Source organism: Astatotilapia calliptera, chromosome 18 (assembly GCF_964374335.1).
Source record: "Astatotilapia calliptera chromosome 18, fAstCal68.1, whole genome shotgun sequence".
NCBI lineage: Eukaryota > Metazoa > Chordata > Actinopteri > Cichliformes > Cichlidae > Astatotilapia > Astatotilapia calliptera.
The window spans coordinates 1473992-1492238 of NC_137439.1; the positions used below are offsets into that span (position 1 = coordinate 1473992).

Here is an 18247-nt window from a genome sequence, read left to right on the forward strand (position 1 = left end):
CACATAATTTATTCTGGAAATGCTTTGTGAGTTCCTATGTAATCAAACTGTGTTTGTTGTAGTGGTGGATTAGCAGGTAGCTGAGCTAGCTCTCCTGAGCCTCCAGAACACGAGGAGAACAGCTGGACGGGCTCACCTGAGCTTCCAGAGAGGTCAGAAACTGCACCTGCCGGGCACAACACCCGAGGAGCAGTTTGTTTGTTCTGAACTCACCAAATCCAAACAGTAACTCCTTTTTTAAAAATAAGATTTAAAAATGTCATATTATTCTGTGGTGTCAGTTTAAGGAGGCAGTGGATTCAAGATAGGAATCATGTTAAAGTTCAACCTAAGAAAATCATTCAGATAATTTCAAAACAGAAAACTTCAAATTAAATTTATAATATTTGTGATTTTCTTGTTTTTCATGGATGTAGAAAAACATTGTTTTCAGCTGGAAACTGATTTGAAACAGAGAAATCTTCGACAGCGGAACAGTTAAAGGTAAATGCTCTCTGCCGGAACAACACCGTGTGACACCAAGCGGAAATAAAGAAAGGAAAGGCGCGTGTGTGAACAGAGCCGGGAGTGTGGGACCGAAAGAGTCAGCACATCACTGTGGTGTTAGCGGCTTTGCACTGACTCACCGAGCTCTCTGTAATACTTTACATTCATTAATAAGAGAGAGGGGGAGGTGCGTTAATCACGTGACACCAGGCGGAAGTAAACAAAGGAAAGGCGCAAATTGCGTTAGCTTTCCAGAGACTGTTGTTGTTGTGTGAGCTGAGTGTGTGAGCCGCGGCAGCAACGATGCCTTCAGTTCAGTATCTGAGAGAGTTCATCAACGAGCGACTAACTGCTGCTGCTGAACAAATATTCTTGGAGTTTGAAAAAACGATCGTCCAGTACGAGGAAGAGATCGACCGTCAGCGCAGACTGCTGGATATCACCTGGAAACCCCAAATCAAGCTGCACAGGACAGGTGAGTGTCCCTCTGAGGGAGGATCCTGATCACAGCTCTGCGGGACGTTTCTGATTGTGAGGACTTTTTGGAGATGTGAGCTAACAAAGAGCAAACAGAGGACAGGACTGCACTGCGCTCCATTCAAACAGCAGGCGCTGAAATCATTTAAAGCTTTGAAGTCTGAACTTTTTCCTCTTGATGGTTTTTTAGCTAAGGAATCAGATTTATATATAAGACCAAGCTAAGAGAAATCTGAGCATGGATAGTGTGTGAGGCTGCACATGTGTTACATGTACAGGGAGTGCAGAATTATTAGGCAAGTTGTATTTTTGAGGAATAATTTTATTATTGAACAACAACCATGTTCTCAATGAACCCAAAAAACTCATTAATACACTGAACAAAAATATAAACGCAACACCTTTGTTACTGCTCCCATTCCCCATGGGATGGACGTAGAGACCTAAAATTCATTCCAGATACACAATATAACCATCCCTCCCAAACAGTGGTCACAAATCAGTCCAAATGTGTGGTAGTGGGCACATCTGCCATATTGAGATAATCCATCCCACCTCACAGGTGTGCCACATCAGGATGCTGATCTGACATCATGAGTAGTGCACAGGTGTACCTCAGACTGCCCACAACAAAAGGCCACCCTGGAATGTGCAGTTTTTTGCGCTATTGGGGGTCTGGGGACCCAGAACCGGTCAGTATCTGGTGTGACCACCATTTGCCTCATGCAGTGCAACACATCGTCGCATGGAGTCCATCTCAATATAGCAGATGTGCCCACTACCACACATTTGGACTGATTTGTGACCACTGTTTGGGAGGGATGGTTATATTGTGTATCTGGAATGAATTTTAGGTCTCTACGTCCATCCCATGGGGAATGGGAGCAGTAACAAAGGTGTTGCGTTTATATTTTTGTTGAGTGTATCAAAGCTGAATGTTTTTGGAAGTAGTTTTTAGTTTGTTTTTAGTTTTAGCTATTTTAGGGGGATATCTGTGTGTGCAGGTGACTATTACTGTGCATAATTATTAGGCAACTTAACAAAAACAAATATATACCCATTTCAATTATTTATTTTTACCAGTGAAACCAATATAACATCTCCACATTCACAAATATACATTTCTGACATTCAAAAACAAAAACAAATCAGCGACCAATATAGCCACCTTTCTTTGCAAGGACACTCAAAAGCCTGCCATCCATGGATTCTGTCAGTGTTTTGATCTGTTCACCATCAACATTGCGTGCAGCAGCAACCACAGCCTCCCAGACACTGTTCAGAGAGGTGTACTGTTTTCCCTCCTTGTAAATCTCACATTTGATGATGGACCACAGGTTCTCAATGGGGTCCAGATCAGGTGAACAAGGAGGCCATGTCATTAGTTTTTCTTCTTTTATACCCTTTCTTGCCAGCCACGCTGTGGAGTACTTGGACGCGTGTGATGGAGCATTGTCCTGCATGAAAATCATGTTTTTCTTGAAGGATGCAGACTTCTTCCTGTACCACTGCTTGAAGAAGGTGTCTTCCAGAAACTGGCAGTAGGACTGGGAGTTGAGCTTGACTCCATCCTCAACCCGAAAAGGCCCCACAAGCTCATCTTTGATGATACCAGCCCAAACCAGTACTCCACCTCCACCTTGCTGGCGTCTGAGTGGGACTGGAGCTCTCTGCCTTTACCAATCCAGCCACGGGCCCATCCATCTGGCCCATCAAGACTCACTCTCATTTCATCAGTCCATAAAACCTTAGAAAAACCAGTCTTGAGATATTTCTGGGCCCAGTCTTGACGTTTCAGCTTGTGTGTCTTGTTCAGTGGTGGTCGTCTTTCAGCCTTTCTTACCTTGGCCATGTCTCTGAGTATTGCACACCTTGTGCTTTTGGGCACTCCAGTGATGTTGCAGCTCTGAAATATGGCCAAACTGGTGGCAAGTGGCATCTTGGCAGCTGCACGCTTGACTTTTCTCAGTTCATGGGCAGTTATTTTGCGCCTTGGTTTTTCCACACGCTTCTTGCGACCCTGTTGACTATTTTGAATGAAACGCTTGATTGTTCGATGATCACGCTTCAGAAGCTTTGGAATTTTGAGACTGCTGCATCCCTCTGCAAGATATCTCACTATTTTTGACTTTTCTGAGCCTGTCAAGTTCTTCTTTTGACCCATTTTGCCAAAGGAAAGGACGTTGCCTAATAATTATGCACACCTGATATAGGGTGTTGATGTCATTAGACCACACCCCTTCTCATTACAGAGATGCACATCACCTAATATGCTTAATTGGTAGTAGGCTTTCGAGCCTATACAGCTTGGAGTAAGACAACATGCATGAAGAGGATGATGTGGACAAAATACTCATTTGCCTAATAATTCTGCACTCCCTGTAGAGGTGACAGTATCTTCATGTAGTTGACTTTATTCCCCTTTTCAATTTTTTTTACTCGTACAAGCTTATGGTTGCAGAGGATATTTACTGATTTGTACATTTTTTTTAATCATCGCATCTGTTTTATTATTTTCATCCCTCCAGACGTCCCACTGCAGCCTGTCTGTGAGGAGGAGGTTCTCCCTGAGCTGCAGCTCTGTGACCAGGAGGAACCAGAACCTCCACAGATTAAAGAGGAACAGGAGGAACTGTGCAGCAGTCAGGAGGGGGAGCAGCTGGGACTGAAAGAGGAGATGGATACCTTCATGGTGACTGTTGCTGAGGAAGGAGAGCACAGTGAACCAGAAGCAGACCGTGAACAGCTTCCATCTCTCAGCTCTGATAACTTTTTTTGTACCAAACCAACAGACACGGAAGACATTAGAATTTTTTTCCAGTACAAAGAAGACATCAACCATCAACAAAGGCAGTTGGCTGTCACCTGGAAACCAGAAATAAAGCTCTACAGAATAGGTGAGTCAGTCTCAGGGAGGATCCTATCAGGAGGATCAGAGGAGCAGGTCATTGATCCATAAAGAAACTGACCACATGACTGAAACTATAGTCAAATGTCTGTAGCTCAGTTTGTAGAGCAGCTCACCTACCAACTAGAAGGTTGGTTTGATCCCCATTTCTGCCACTCAGGTGGGTTTTTGCTGTTTTGCAGCTTGCAGGCGTGTTTCACCTGCATGGAGAGCTCCTTTGACCGCATGTTGTATGTTCACAGCAAAATCTTCCAAATGCAAGCACCACAACTCAGATCAACTGCAGGCATTTTATCTGCTTAATTGATAATGACATAACAAAAGTATTGCCCATGAAATGGTATTTGAGTCAACTGTCCAATTACTTTTGGTCCCTTTAAAAAGAGGGTGGCACATGTTAAGGAGCTGAAACTCTTAAACCCTTCATCCAATTATAATTGGAATAAAATGTTTCATTTCATCTGACCAGCTCCTTTGCTGATTAAAATGAGAATCTTGGGCTTATTTTTACTATTTTCTATCCAGAAAAGAACTCAGGGTGTGACCACTGGATTATCAGACTGGACTGGTGGTACTGTCTTTTAAGAAGGGAGGGTGTGCTCCAGCTGTGTGGGGGATCACACTGCTAAGCCTACCTGGGAAGGTGTACGCTGGAGTACTGGAGAGGAGAATTCATCCATTAGTCAAACATCAGATGGAGGATGTACAGTGCAGTTTTCATCCTGGTCATCGAACGCTGGCTCTTTATCCTCTTGAGGCTGTTCGAGAGTGTGTGGGAGTTTGCCCAACAGTCTACAGTGCTTTGTGGACTTGGAGAAGGTATTCGACTGCAGTCCTTGGGGTGTCCTGTGAACGGTGCTTTGGAACTATTGGCTATTTTGCCGTTGTCAAAGGGCAGTTAGTCCCTGTACAGCTGCCCTGAACTTGGTCCATGTTGGCAACAATAAGTTGGACTCATTCCTGGTGGATGATGGGTTCCAGCAGTGCTGCCCTTCATCACCAGTTCTACTTTTATATCATCAGGACTTCTTGGTACAGCAAAGTGGCAGAGAGTCTCAGGTTTGGTGGTCCCAGAATCTTAACTGTGTTCAACAGACGACTTGTTTCTTTTGGTGGTGACTTGATGCACTTTGCAGCTGTAAGTCACCTGGTGCAGAGTGTGAAACAGCGGAAATGAGAATTTAGCATCTCAAAGTCCAGAGCCATGACTCTCAGCTGAAAAAGGGTGGCGTGCCCAATTCCAGGCAAAGGCAGATCTGATATCCTTAACTGCTGTCTTTGCACAGTCATGTGGTTGATTGTCGATTATTGCCATTCCTTCAGCCATGTTGAATGTGTGCCATAGGTGATATGCAGCTGTGTAAGCGTGCTGGAGATCTTTGTCTTCCTGGCTGGTGTCTAAATGAATGCACTTGAGCTCAAAAATGCCACTACTCCATGGTTTGTGTTGAAATCTCTCATGCCAAAAGCCACCAACCGACACCTCTGCCAGCATTCCATATTGGGACAAATCGTGGTCCTGGCTGCTGTTGCTGTAGCTTTGGTTCACGCTCAGGCTGTGCTCGTGTAGCCAATGCAGCAGCCACAGATTGTTGTATCTCTGTTTTTAAGTCAGCTGATACAGCCACCATTTGTTTAGCTTTTGTTTTGTTCATGTTAAACTCTGAGTCCCTTTCTTCCATCTAATGTTTAAGCAACCTTTTGGTTAATTGTTTAATCTTTTGCTCTGGTTTCTCTCCATGTCTCCTGACATGATGTTGCAAGTGCTCTCTCCATAACGAGTCTGTCATAGCACTCAAGTCGACCACCCCATCCAGCGAGTCTTGTACAGATCTTGGCACTGATTTCTCCACAAGAGTAAGGTTGCCTCACTCGTATCAGGCCGCACACTTGTGTGATGTTTTCAGAGTTTGGCTGCTTGTTCCAGATATTCAGCCAGAGACTCGTTGGCTTCCAGCTTCAATCATTTGAGTGCCCTTTAGGGCATAGTCGACTAGTCACAGATTATTTTTGCGATTAGTCGACTAATCAGATTATCATCCATTGGACGTAAAACGTACAGCTTATTGCACCAACATGAATCTGCTCTTATATGTGATTAGCTTACAGCTTTAAGTGTTTAGTAGGGGTGCAACGATACACAAAATTCACGGTTCGGTTCGATACTTTGGTGTCACGGTTCGATATTTTTTTCAATACAAAAAAATGTTCATGCCTTTTTAATTAACATTTATTAAAATTATAAATATATATATTTTAACTGAAAAGTACAGTTTTTAATTTAATGTTGCTGAAACTACAAAGTAATTTAAAAAATCTATCTGATTGAGGAATCACTCATCTTTGGAAAAGAGAGTTTATTACAGAGAAATGTCTCTTTCCAAAATAAAAGCTATACTATCCGCTTCTTCTGGGCTATATTCTCAGCAGCATATTAAACATGTCAGGTCCCCATAAGGAGAATCCTGTGCTAACGGCTGTCTAAATGACTCGGGTAAAGTTTGTAGCATGCTGCTTGTTGTTTTTGTCTGCTTCCACTTGTCTTTGCACTAGGATGATGTCGGAGTAAATGTGCAGTCATATTCGTTGTGTTCCCACTAGTGCTGTCAGCGTTAATCTCGTTAAAATGACGTTAACGTCACAACACGACAAATCTCCGTTAACGAGCTACCGTGGATCGCCCCGTGCGTGGGGCTGGACGGCCAACACGTTAACAAGCTAACTGCGCTAACACACTAGTTCCCACCCATGTAATTGAGCATTGCGTGGCACATCCAACATACTGTTTTACTTTAGTCCATGACGCGCTTACCTTCAGGGTCATACGTCACATGAAAACCAAATTAGTTCCAAACGCCAGATCTGAATGAGGGTGGGGGAGGTTCAATTTCGGGTAGCGTTGAGGCAGTTGCCATGTTGCAACGAGCTTAGTTTCTGTCTTGCTAGCTTGTGCTGTGCTCAGTGGATCTGCGCTCGACAGTGCAGCCTAGGCAGAGTAGTCGAACGCAGATCCACTGAGCTCTCAACACAGACAGCATCGTCAGGAGAAAAGTTGATAAAATAAATGAAAAATTTTGTATTGTTCGATACATATGCGTACCGAACCGAAAGCAGTGTATCGAACGGTTCAATGTCGATACGAGTATCGTTGCACCCCTAGTGTTTAGGTATGTACTAACTAAAAACAAAGACAAGATGATAGTTTATTAAGTTTTGATGATATTTGCAGATTGTTTCGGTGGAGTTTAATAAACTCACCCGTCTGATCCTTGCTATCTAAAATATAACAGGACACCGGAGTAAATTCTCGAGCATCTCACACTTCTGATAATCAGCTGTCTGCTTGACGTTTATTCAGCTGTGTAAAAACTTTAATCTCAGCCAAACCGATTTACTCAGGAACAAATAAAATACTGAAAAAAGCCAAACAATAACATTTTTAAGTTCTCTAAGTGACTCATATATCCTGTTGAACCAGAGTGGCAAAAAATCTTGAGGGGTTTAAAACAATTTGCCGGGAGTCTGGTGTTCTCACGGCTCTAGTGAGCCTAGCCCCCGGCTCGCTGTCGAGCTAGTGGGTAACAGACGTCTCCGAAAACGTCGGAGCTCTTTTGAAAATATGTGGTGTCCTGATAAACTGAGCAGATATTTGAGGTTTACACAGCTACATTCTCGCCTGAAAATATGTTAAACGTTTATTTTGTGACCCAGAAAGAATAATAAGAGTAACATTAAAACTAACTAGCTGCCGCCATTGTTGGAAACTGAGCTGGGCTATGAATTCTGGGGCAGGTTGGGCCACGAGGGATACACCCAACCCATCCTTCAAATCTGGGGAAATGAAGGACGCATTTGTCGGCCGCGTTTGTCGGAGTCTTTAAATTTGGACAGTCTTCGTTGTGTAGCTGTAACGTAATTGGCCTACAAATGCGGGCACAGGAGGATGCGGTTCCTCAATTTGGACACAGCTACGATACCGGACACTGCTTCTTCTTCTTCTTCGTGGATTAACAGCAGCTGGCATCCTTGTACATGCAGTGCTGCCATCTTCTGTTTCAGTCCGATATTACACTCTTAAATCCTGCTACTTATTCCTGCGTCTTTTGGGATCTTGCAAAGCTTCAAACGACGCGTCGACTATTAAATCAGTCGTCTACAATTTTGATAGTCGACGTAATCATAACTAAATGACTAATCGTGGCAGCCCTAGTATTAAAATACACCAAATGTTTTCCTTTTAAGCACATTTTATATAAATCCGATTTTACCAGTAGGCTACCATTGTTATTAACTTCTCAATGCACTCTGGGTAATGATGTCATACGGTTGCACAGCATTGAGTTCACAGTTAGCAGCGCACTGAAAATGGGTTCTGTTCAACCTTTCCAGTATGAACCAGTGCAAACCGAGAGAGGATGAAAATAGTCAACCATAGTCTATGCGGCTGCTGCTTGCCAATGGCAACGGTGACTGAGAGCATAAAGAGCTCAATTTTATGGCAGCAGCTATCCATGGTATCGCATAACTGCATGATCAAACCATTAACACATTTTAATTTTTATTATATAGTGAAATTACGATATTGTTGTTCTTACAGATTCTCCATGCAACACAGTGCACCAAAACTTTGAAGCCGTATGTCTTAATACAGATGTTCTTTAGGCAGCCCTCGTTAGCCTCCATGACCGGCATAGTACTGGTTTACCAAGTCGTAACCAGGTCACTAGTAGGCAAGTTAATTAACACCCTCGCCGACAACCAATACGTGTTATCGTCCCAGAATGCATTGTGTACGGAAAAACATGGCCGCTCCCACGGCTCCAAAAATAGTTTTAAACAACAAAGATTTAATGGAAAAACAAAAATTGTAGTTATTCTCAACTATGTTTTTATGTAGTGAAGATAATTTGTAACATATTTAGAGTAACTTGTCATAATAGCCGGGGGTCCTTCTAAGGCGTTAAAAAATTCAGCAAATGAAAACGAAACGATCAACAGTTTCTGCCAGATCACTGTCGCCAAAGTGCTGCTCATAGGGGGTCATATGATTGTTGGGATTTTCTCTGTATCTGTTATTATAGGATGTACTGTACAATATAAAGCGCCTTGAGGCAACTTTTGTTGTGATTTGGCGCTACATAAATTGAATTGAATCGTCGGCGTCAGTGTATCTACAGGAAATGATGATTTGGTTAAAAATGTCTGCCAACTGACTTCTTCCCCTCTTCTGTGGAACCAGCTTCCAGTTTGGATTCGGGAGACAGACACTATCTCTACTTTTAAGATTAGGCTTCAAACTTTCCTTTTTGCTAAAGCATATAGTTAGGGCTGGACCAGGTGACCCTGAATCCTCCCTTAGTTATGCTGCAATAGACGTAGACTGCCGGGGATTCCCATGATGCATTGAGTTTTTCCTTTCCAGTCACCTTTCTCACTCACTATGTGTTAACAGACCTCTCTGCACTGAATCATATCTGTTATTAACCTCTGTCTCTCTTCCACAGCATGTCTTTATCCTGTCTTCCTTCTCTCACCCCAACCAATCACAGCAGATGGCCCCGCCCCTCCCTGAGCCTGGTTCTGCCGGAGGTTTCTTCCTGTTAAAAGGGAGTTTTTCCTTCCCACTGTCGCCAAAGTGCTTGCTCATAGGGGGTTATATGATTGTTGGGTTTTTCTCTGTATCTATGAAGCGCCTTGAGGCGACTTTTGTTGTGATTTGGCGCTATATAAATAAAATTTAATAAAATTGACTTCTTCCTAAAGCCCTATCAGCTCGCTGATCACATGAAAACCTGCAGAAGCACTTTGGTTAACAGCAGCTCTTCTGAATGGAGCTGCTGATAGTTTTTAAGCTGCTTTTACTGCTCAGGGGACGAGCTTTCATGTTCCAGAGCAGCTGACATTAACTTCCACTATGGACCCGCCTCATCTGCAATAATTCAGCAGTCGCGAATGCACAAATACAAAAGTCAGCCATTACTTTTATGTAACTCTGGGTATAATCGGCTCTGCTCACAACCTCTTGAGATTCTGAGGAGCGAAGCTGATTTTAAAAAATGAGTCCAACGTCTAACATCATCACTTTTCTTCTTCTTGTGTCCTTTTTTTTTCCTCCAGACGACCCACAGCAGCACGTCTGTAAGGAGGAGGAGGAGGTTCTCCCTGAGCAGCAGCTCTGGAACCAGGAGAGGAGCTCCAGTGTGGAGCAGGAGGAACCAGAAGCTCCACAGATTAAAGAGGAACAGGAGGAACTGTGCAGCAGTCAGGAGGGAGAGCAGCTGGGACTGAAGGAGGAGACGGATACCTTCATGGTGACTGTTGCTGAGGAAGGAGAGCACAGTGAACCAGAAGCAAACACTGACCAGCTCCCCTCTCACAGCTCTGATATTTTTGCGTTTCTTCAGTCCAAATCTAAAGAAATATTTGAAGTTATTAATAATTCTATCCAGTACGAGGAAGAGAACGACCATCAGCACAGACTCATGGATGTCAGCTGGAAACCCGAAATACAGCTTCACATTACAGGTATGTAAAAGTCTGAATGAAGTCACACATGAATGGGACTCATGAAGCATCCTGATCACAGCTCTGCGGGACGTTTCTGATTGTGAGGGCTTTTTGGAGATGTGAGCTAACAAAGAGCAAACAGACTGCACTGTGTAAGTTATGAATCTGAATCATGATCAACATGTTTGAAGGAGGTCAGGAGAGAGGTCTAACAGTCGGCGTCTGCAGCCTTCTGTTGAACACGGTGGAGGTGCTGTCATGGTTTGCGCTGCATTTCAGCCAGTGTTGGAGCTCATATTAACCCTTGTGTGGTGTTCGTATTTTTGTTACTCAGCCAGTGTTCATGGGTCTGGTGGACCCGCTAGAGTTTTGGCTTTCCAAATTAACCCTTTAAGACCTACCATAGAACCAAGTCCGCCAGAGCTTATATTATATTTTTACATGCTGTGTAGCCATTTTTGGGAGCATTTCAAGTTGCTATACATCAATACAACCATTATAGCCCAAACTTTAATAATATGTCTGCATTAGGTGCATAGTAATTACATAAATTGCAAAAAAGTGCAATAAACTACAAAAAAATTGAAAATTGTTTTTGTTTTTTTAACATATATTTCTAGTTAGAGAAATTTAAGAGGCTTATCCCTCAAAACTGTAAATACAAAAAAGTTGCACAAACTAGTTTCCCACCACAGGAAATTTATTTTGAGTGTCTTCATAGTTTTATTTTTGAAATACACCAATTTTTATACACTGCAGGAAAAACGAAAATAAATATTATAGTGCAAATTTGCAAAATAACAGCATATGCATCAAAATAAACTATTTCCAGCAGTGCAATATGAGTCCTCAGCATCCCAGAAACGACACAGAAAGTCATAAACTCAAACATAACTTTTTAAAAACACCAGTATAGGCTCATAAGGCCCCGATCGTAAAAAAAACTAAATTTCCGCAAAATGACGTCACTTCCGGTTTCGGGCAGGTCATGCGGTCATGTGATAGTTCGCGCTGATGGACGTAGGAAGTGTTACAAACAGCTGATCAGATCGGCGAAGCGTGTTTCTGGAATATTATGTTTTTGTTGCTGCAAGTGATTTTTATGCAGTTTTTGCAAAGCTATATGTGGAAGGAAACTGTGACCGAGGACAAGCTGATGGCATAAGATGTAAGTACAACTCCTCTGGTTTCATATGCAAAAAAAATTATTGCGCTAGCTTACGTGGTTGCAGAGCTACCGGGATTTAAAAATAGTTACGCAAAATGGAGCGTGCCCGCTCCGATCGGCTGTAAAGGGTTAACACTATCAAACAATTTTATGTTAAATTACTCAACAGATGTTTACTTCATCCCAATTACAAGACATATGAACAGCAAACATGGTTAATTTTTTCCCTTTACCTTTGTTAGATCACATTTATGAATTAATGTGCTTCTCGTTTTTCTTTTATATAAAATGTTATAAATAAATCAGTTATAATCAAGTGGAGTGAGTGGAAAGACACAACACATTTACACGTGAAAAAATAATTAATTGTTTAATTTTTCTTTTGAAAAAAACTGAACACGGGTCTCACAGACCCGAACACCATACAAGGGTTAAAACTGAAGGAATTATAAATGCGGAAAAGTACATGCAGATTTAATCCACCGTACAATATCACCTTGAGCCTGGAAATGGCTTCATTTTCAGTCTGAGTATGATCACAAACAGTCAGATGATGCATCAGAAGGTAATCTTTGTTAATGTTGTTGTTACTGTTAGAAAGTTGGTTTGTCGTGTCATACTGATCTTTTTTTTTTTTTTTTCTTTTTTTTTGGCCTGTCCCGTTTGGCTCTTTTGCATCAGAATTGTTGTCTAAAGGCAAAGAAAGATGCCCAACGGATTTACTTTACCAAATTGACCATCCCAGCCTTGCCGTAATGGTCCATTTGATTCACCTTTTATTGTTTATTTTATTTTCACTTACTGAATACGGGACAGACTTGACTGGAGGAAAGAAGGGGAGAAAGAAAGAGGGAAAGAGAAAGAGCTGAGAAGAGGGACGGGGGAGAAGGGCAAAAAACAAAAACCAACAGAACGGGCAGAGAAAAAAAAAATGCATATATCAATCACCTGGATCACCTGCTGTGAAAGAAAAAAACAGTTTTGATCTCCTCCATACCTGCTTCATGCCCTGGAGGACGGGGCTGTGGCCCCCCCACACCCTCTAGCAGATCATTACATGAAGGAACCTTTTAAAAAAACAAGCGCGTCCATGCTCACAGGTGTACACACGGGTGATCACACCCACAAACTACACCCTTTTTGGCTCCTACCTCAAAGCACACTGTGTTCTGTTGATCTTATGTGCTGCACAATAATGTGTAATATTTAGTATTTACTGTCATATTCCCATATATCATTGTGATGTTGTTTATTCTATTACTCTTGTTCTCTTCTGCTTGCTTTCTTTTTTCTTTCTCAGCAGGTGATCCAGGTCATACTGATCATTTATTCATTCAGTATATGTTCACTGCCTGCAGCTTTTCTACCTTGCCGTTTAACCTCTCTCTTCCTTTACTGCTGCACGTCTGCTGATGTTCCTCTGTTGATGAGCTTATATCTGGAGTAGCAGCCTTTGTGGATGACACTTATAGTCTCTGTAAAAGTGTTATTTTGACAATGTATTTTCTCAGGCATGTTTTTCTATTATCACATCACAGAGGGAGAGCAGCTTGGACTGAAGGAGGAGACTGATACCTTTATGGTGACTGCTGCTGAGGAAGGAGAGCACAATGACCCAGAAGCAAACACTGACCAGCTTCTTTATCACAGCTGTCCTATGAATGAGAGCCAAAATCATGAAGGAAGCTGGAATTTAGATTCAGGGACAAATAGTAACTCAGAGAGTCGGTGTAACTCTGACACAGGTAAAAAGTATTTAACGTGTGATTTTTGTGGAAAATCCTTTAATGAAATGTACAAAATGAATCGACATCTGACAATCCACACAGGTAATAAGCCGTATTCTTGTGAAACATGTGAGAAAAGTTTCACAGTGAAGGGTAATCTGACTGTACACATGAGAACGCACACAGGTGAGAAGCCGTATTCTTGTGAAACGTGTGGGAAAAGTTTTCATTTGTCATCATCACTTAAAGACCATAAGAATGTCCACACAGGTGAGAAACCATATTCTTGTAAAACATGTGGGAAAAGTTTCAGAAACGGGGGTAATTTAAATAGGCACAAGAAAGCACACACAGGTGAGAAGCCGTATCATTGTAAAATATGCAGGAAGATGTTCATTCGTAGAAGAAGTTTATCTGAACACATAAGAATGCACACAGGTGAGAAGCCGTATTCTTGTGAAACTTGTGGAAAAAGTTTTTATTTTTCATATTCACTTAAAAGACATATGACTGCCCATACAGGTGAGAAGCTGTATTCTTGTAAAACCTGTGGGAAAAGTTTAACACAGAGGGCTAGTTTGACCATACACATGAGACTGCACACAGGTGAGAGACCGTATCGTTGTAAACGATGCAGGAAAAAATTTATAAGTAGTAGTTGTTTATCGGTACACATGAAAAAAGCACACAAGTGAGAAACCGTATCATTGCAAAACATGTGGGAAAATGTTCCCATACAGAAGAAGTCGTAGTCTTGAAGAATTTAGAGAGACTGACATCTGAGAGACCTAGCGTAACAGAAGATCTAAGGATTTATACAGGTTCACAGGAGAGCTGTTAAGAGAATATTTATCTACCGGGTGGTTGAAACTCAATTTGAATATCAAGTTTTATATTTGCTGTCTATTCGTTGATAGCTGATAGCTTTTGCTGATTTGGAGTTGGTGTCTTGTGATGTAAAAGTGCATTTGAGCTATTTGTTTTTTAATAAATAGAAAATGTTGAAGGTTTTTTTTAATTTTGTTTTTTACATTTTGTAGCTATTCAGTTTATTTGGTTCATATCATTTTTGGTTATTTAGTTCATTGACTTTGTTTTGTTTTTGTTTGTTTTTTACTTTTCAGTTTTGTAAGAATGTAGACGTTGTTATGCGTTGTTATCATCAGGTTATAACTGTACCAGCATTGGGGAGGGTCTTTGTTTTGTTGTGTTTTATCTGCATAGCAGTAACTAATGAAAGAATATTTTGACAGTGATAAAGTAGAACATTTGTTTCCCTTGGACTCCTCCAGCCTGCAGCAAAGACCTCGTTCCTATAGCTGCACATATGTTTCTCTGCTTGAGAGCACAGTGTGAGGCAAAGATGTTTTTCCTGCGTCATGGGGACCTGCCAGAGCTGAGGAAGGCTGGTTTGAGCTCAACTTTCATTCAGCATCGCTTTAAAAGGTCAAAGAGGGTTTTAAGCAGAGTAGAATAAGCTGGAACAGGGATAAGTGAAGATAACAGTTTACTTAAATTGTATCCTTTATAACTGTTGAATAGATTTTTATATATTATTGCTGTTAGCCTTCTGCCTGCATTAAATAAATTCAATCTATGATTATATTAAAGCCCATCTGTCCTTACTTTATTTCATTCAGTAGTTTCTTTCAGTAGTCTTTCCTGAGTGATGTAAAATCCAGATTGTGTTAGAGAAACAGTTTTCCCCTTTACCTCTGTCATTTTGTTACATGCCTATTGTTACAAGCTGGTGCCCTCGTGGTTTACTGTGGTGAAGCTCGCTCACTGTGAGAAGCTGATCATTGCATCCAATTCAAATGTTCCTCTACTCTGGAGAGGTTTCTGAAGAAAACAATACTGATGAAGAAAGGCATGAAAAACATTTATTTATTTTTTTGTTTTATCTTTTTTGTGCTACAGATGGTCAGAATCCCCTTTGCAGTAAAGACTTGCACCCATACCTGCAGAGGCAACTGTTTGTTTATAGTTTCTTTAATTTTCTTTATTTTGATATTTTTTTTGCATCATTTTAATACTGATGCTGTGCATTGGGGTTTTGTTAAAATCTAGACATGACTTTAGAATCCAAAGATGGGTAAAGGGCCACCATGCACTCGGGAGATTTTGGGTTGCTTTTTTTACACAGCGGCACAGGAGTGCAGTTTCTTCGCTTGTCTGTGTCAAAGATTTTCAAAAAGCAGATGCTGATTAAAAATCCTCACGGGCTGTTTTTGGTCGTTCGTACTCCCTCAGCCTGTTCCTGGACCCACCTAGATGTTTGGAGGCCTCTGGTCACTTAGCCAAGAAGCACAAATAAGGCCACAGCCTGAAGTAAAGATGCTTTTTCTCCTTCATGGGGACCAATCACAGCTGACAACAGCTGCCTCATTCAACTCATTCCCAATAAATCCTTCAACAATTTTTGTTTCAAACAAACAACTTTCACTTCAAACTATTTGTAACTTTTGTCACTGGACTGCTTCATTAGTTTGCTACACTTCTTCAAAAAAGCAACAAGTTAAACAGAACGTGAACGTGGCCAGACATGGGAAAGAAAGTTCAGTCTTATAAAATAAAATGTGGTTGGGTCTCGTGCCCCAGTCCTGGGTTTCGGCACCACTGTAAAAGATGCACAACAGACCTGACCACATGATCGCACTTTTTAGTACACTCCTTTATTGAAACTGTCAACTTACACACGTGGCCGCAGCTTTTCAGCAGATGCTTAACATGCGCAACTAATGTTGAACGTTAGTTATTTATTTGTTTTTCTGCCAGGTAACTGGTGCCCCACCTGTCAGAACCCCACCAGTGGCGCACGCCACATACTTTGAGAATAACTGTTTTAAGCTCATCTATTATCCAGCCATGTTTCAAGATCCAAGGTGGTTACAAGTACAGGGAAAGAGAACCAAGGACAGATTAGAATAGTTGACTTTTTTTTTTCTGAATGCATTTATAACTGCTGCAATAAAACAGAAAACCACTGGTTAAAATAAATCTCCCCTGCTTATTGTATCAGTGGTTTCTTTAAAATGTCAGTAGTCTCTCCTAAGTCATGTAGAAATACAGATTTTGTGGCTAAGTCAGATCCTTAGTTGAAGTTTCTAAACAGTTCCATCTAAATTGCACATAACTTAGTACTAAGAACATAAATTCACATTTTAGTATTAAATGCATAAATATGTATTTAAAGTCAGTGGGTTTTGAATTTCAGCTGTGTGAATTTGCTTTTTTATTTCTTTGTGCTTGAACGTTCCTGCAGTTGGTTTGTGGTTGATGTGGATTTGCTGCTCATGTGAATCCTCCCACAGTGTTTCATTAGCAGCTGTAACCACAGTGACTCTGATAAAACAGGAATTAGCAGAATCCATCTGATATGAAGCTGTGCTTTGAATACCACTTCCCTCCTCTTTGAAGAGTAGTCAGATATCTGTGTTCAGGTTTTTGTACAGCCTCTTCTACACTTTGTATCACTGTGTTTGTAGAGCACAGTAGTAGAGAGCTGTGTCTGCCAGGGTTAGGGCTGCTATGGTCAGATTAGTTGATGTAGGTGATGTTTCTGATTTATAACGTTTATCAGGAATATATTCATAACGACTGCTGTCCTTTGCTCCTTTCCTGAGTATAAACTGAGGAGCCTGAAGGTCAGAATGATGTTTGTACCAGTAAAGTAAAGCACCACTTGCATCTGTCTCATAGCTACATGTGAGTTTGACAGATTTTCCTTCTGTTTCAGTGACTTCAGGTTGTTGAGGAGTGATTGAGTCTCCAGCTGTTAGTCCTGGAAAAAGAAAGAAGAAAAGTAGTGAAATGCAGTCTGTATATCTGCTTAATGCAGCAGCTTCAACTAAACTTTAATCCCTGTTCTTAAACTCACCTATAATGTGAGATAGAAGCAAAAAGAGGTGCAGCAACATGTCTTTGGAGTTATTAAAGCCAGACAGACAGCACATGAACAATGTTCTTCCACTGCAGCACAATGACCAACAAATAATGTCATTGGATGAGCTCAACTTCAGTGGGCGGGGCCAGTTTAATAGCTCAGCCAATCAAACAGTTTTGTGCTTCCACAGCAGCTCTGTCTCTGTCTCTGATCTTTACTGCTTCATTTCTCTGTTGTCTTTGTCATCAGTCCAATGACACAAGAATCAGAGGTTTAACAGTGTGTGGCTCCCTCTAGTGGATGTTGTGGAGTATTCTGTTGTCTTTCATCGCTTAGAAGTAAACGTGGAGGTAAATGGACTGTGTGGAAATGAAACAACCTTGCCTTTGATTCAAAACAATGGCGATGAGCAAGCTAGCACACAGCTAAGGAGCACAGATAACATGACCAAGAAAGTAGACTCTGTGCATTATTATAAATCCTCAAGTGATAATCCCCCCTTAGACTGTCTTGGTGCAAAACCAAGACATAAATCATGTCTCCTGGAAGGGGGAGGACGTATCACAGGCAGGGCACAGCGAGCTGAAATCTCTGAAACCGACTGGCCTTCACTTCCTACGAGACAGAGAAGCTCTTCTACCCCTGTATACGGGAGGAAACAGGACTGGACAACCGTGAATAGGAAGGTTAACAACAAACCTCCAAAACAACTGAATGTGAAACTGCAGAACAGATTTGCTCCACTATCAAAGGACCCTGGATCTATATCGGACAACCATCCATCTAAAAGCAGCGAAATAAGGTCTGAAAATCTGTTGAAAAGTGAAAGGCCACAGGGAAAGCTAACGGCTAGGCCTGAAACTCTGATTGTGGGTGACTCTGCCGTAAAGGATGTACAAAGGATGTGTGGTAAGAACACTAAAGTCCTCTGCTTTCCTAAGGATATGGTCAACAACCTGAAGGAGAGAATTCTTCAAATTGCAGATGAATATCCAACTGTGACAAACATTGTTCTGCATACAGGGTCAAACGATGTGTCCAAACAACAGTCGGAGGTTCTGAAACGGGACTTTACTGGATTATTAAAT

General features: G+C 41.5%; 1 protein-coding gene across 1 annotated transcript; it reads left to right on the forward strand.

Moving 5' to 3' along the window:
• The first annotated feature begins 522 nt into the window (after positions 1-522).
• LOC113010234 (uncharacterized) lies at positions 523-14878 on the forward strand. Its single transcript, XM_080292367.1, has 4 exons — positions 523-961; positions 3492-3860; positions 9989-10396; positions 13085-14878. Exons 1-4 carry the CDS (start codon positions 790-792, stop codon positions 13966-13968), a joined length of 1833 nt encoding a protein of 610 aa, XP_080148493.1. The 5' UTR covers positions 523-789; the 3' UTR covers positions 13969-14878.
• The last annotated feature ends 3369 nt before the right edge of the window (positions 14879-18247 follow it).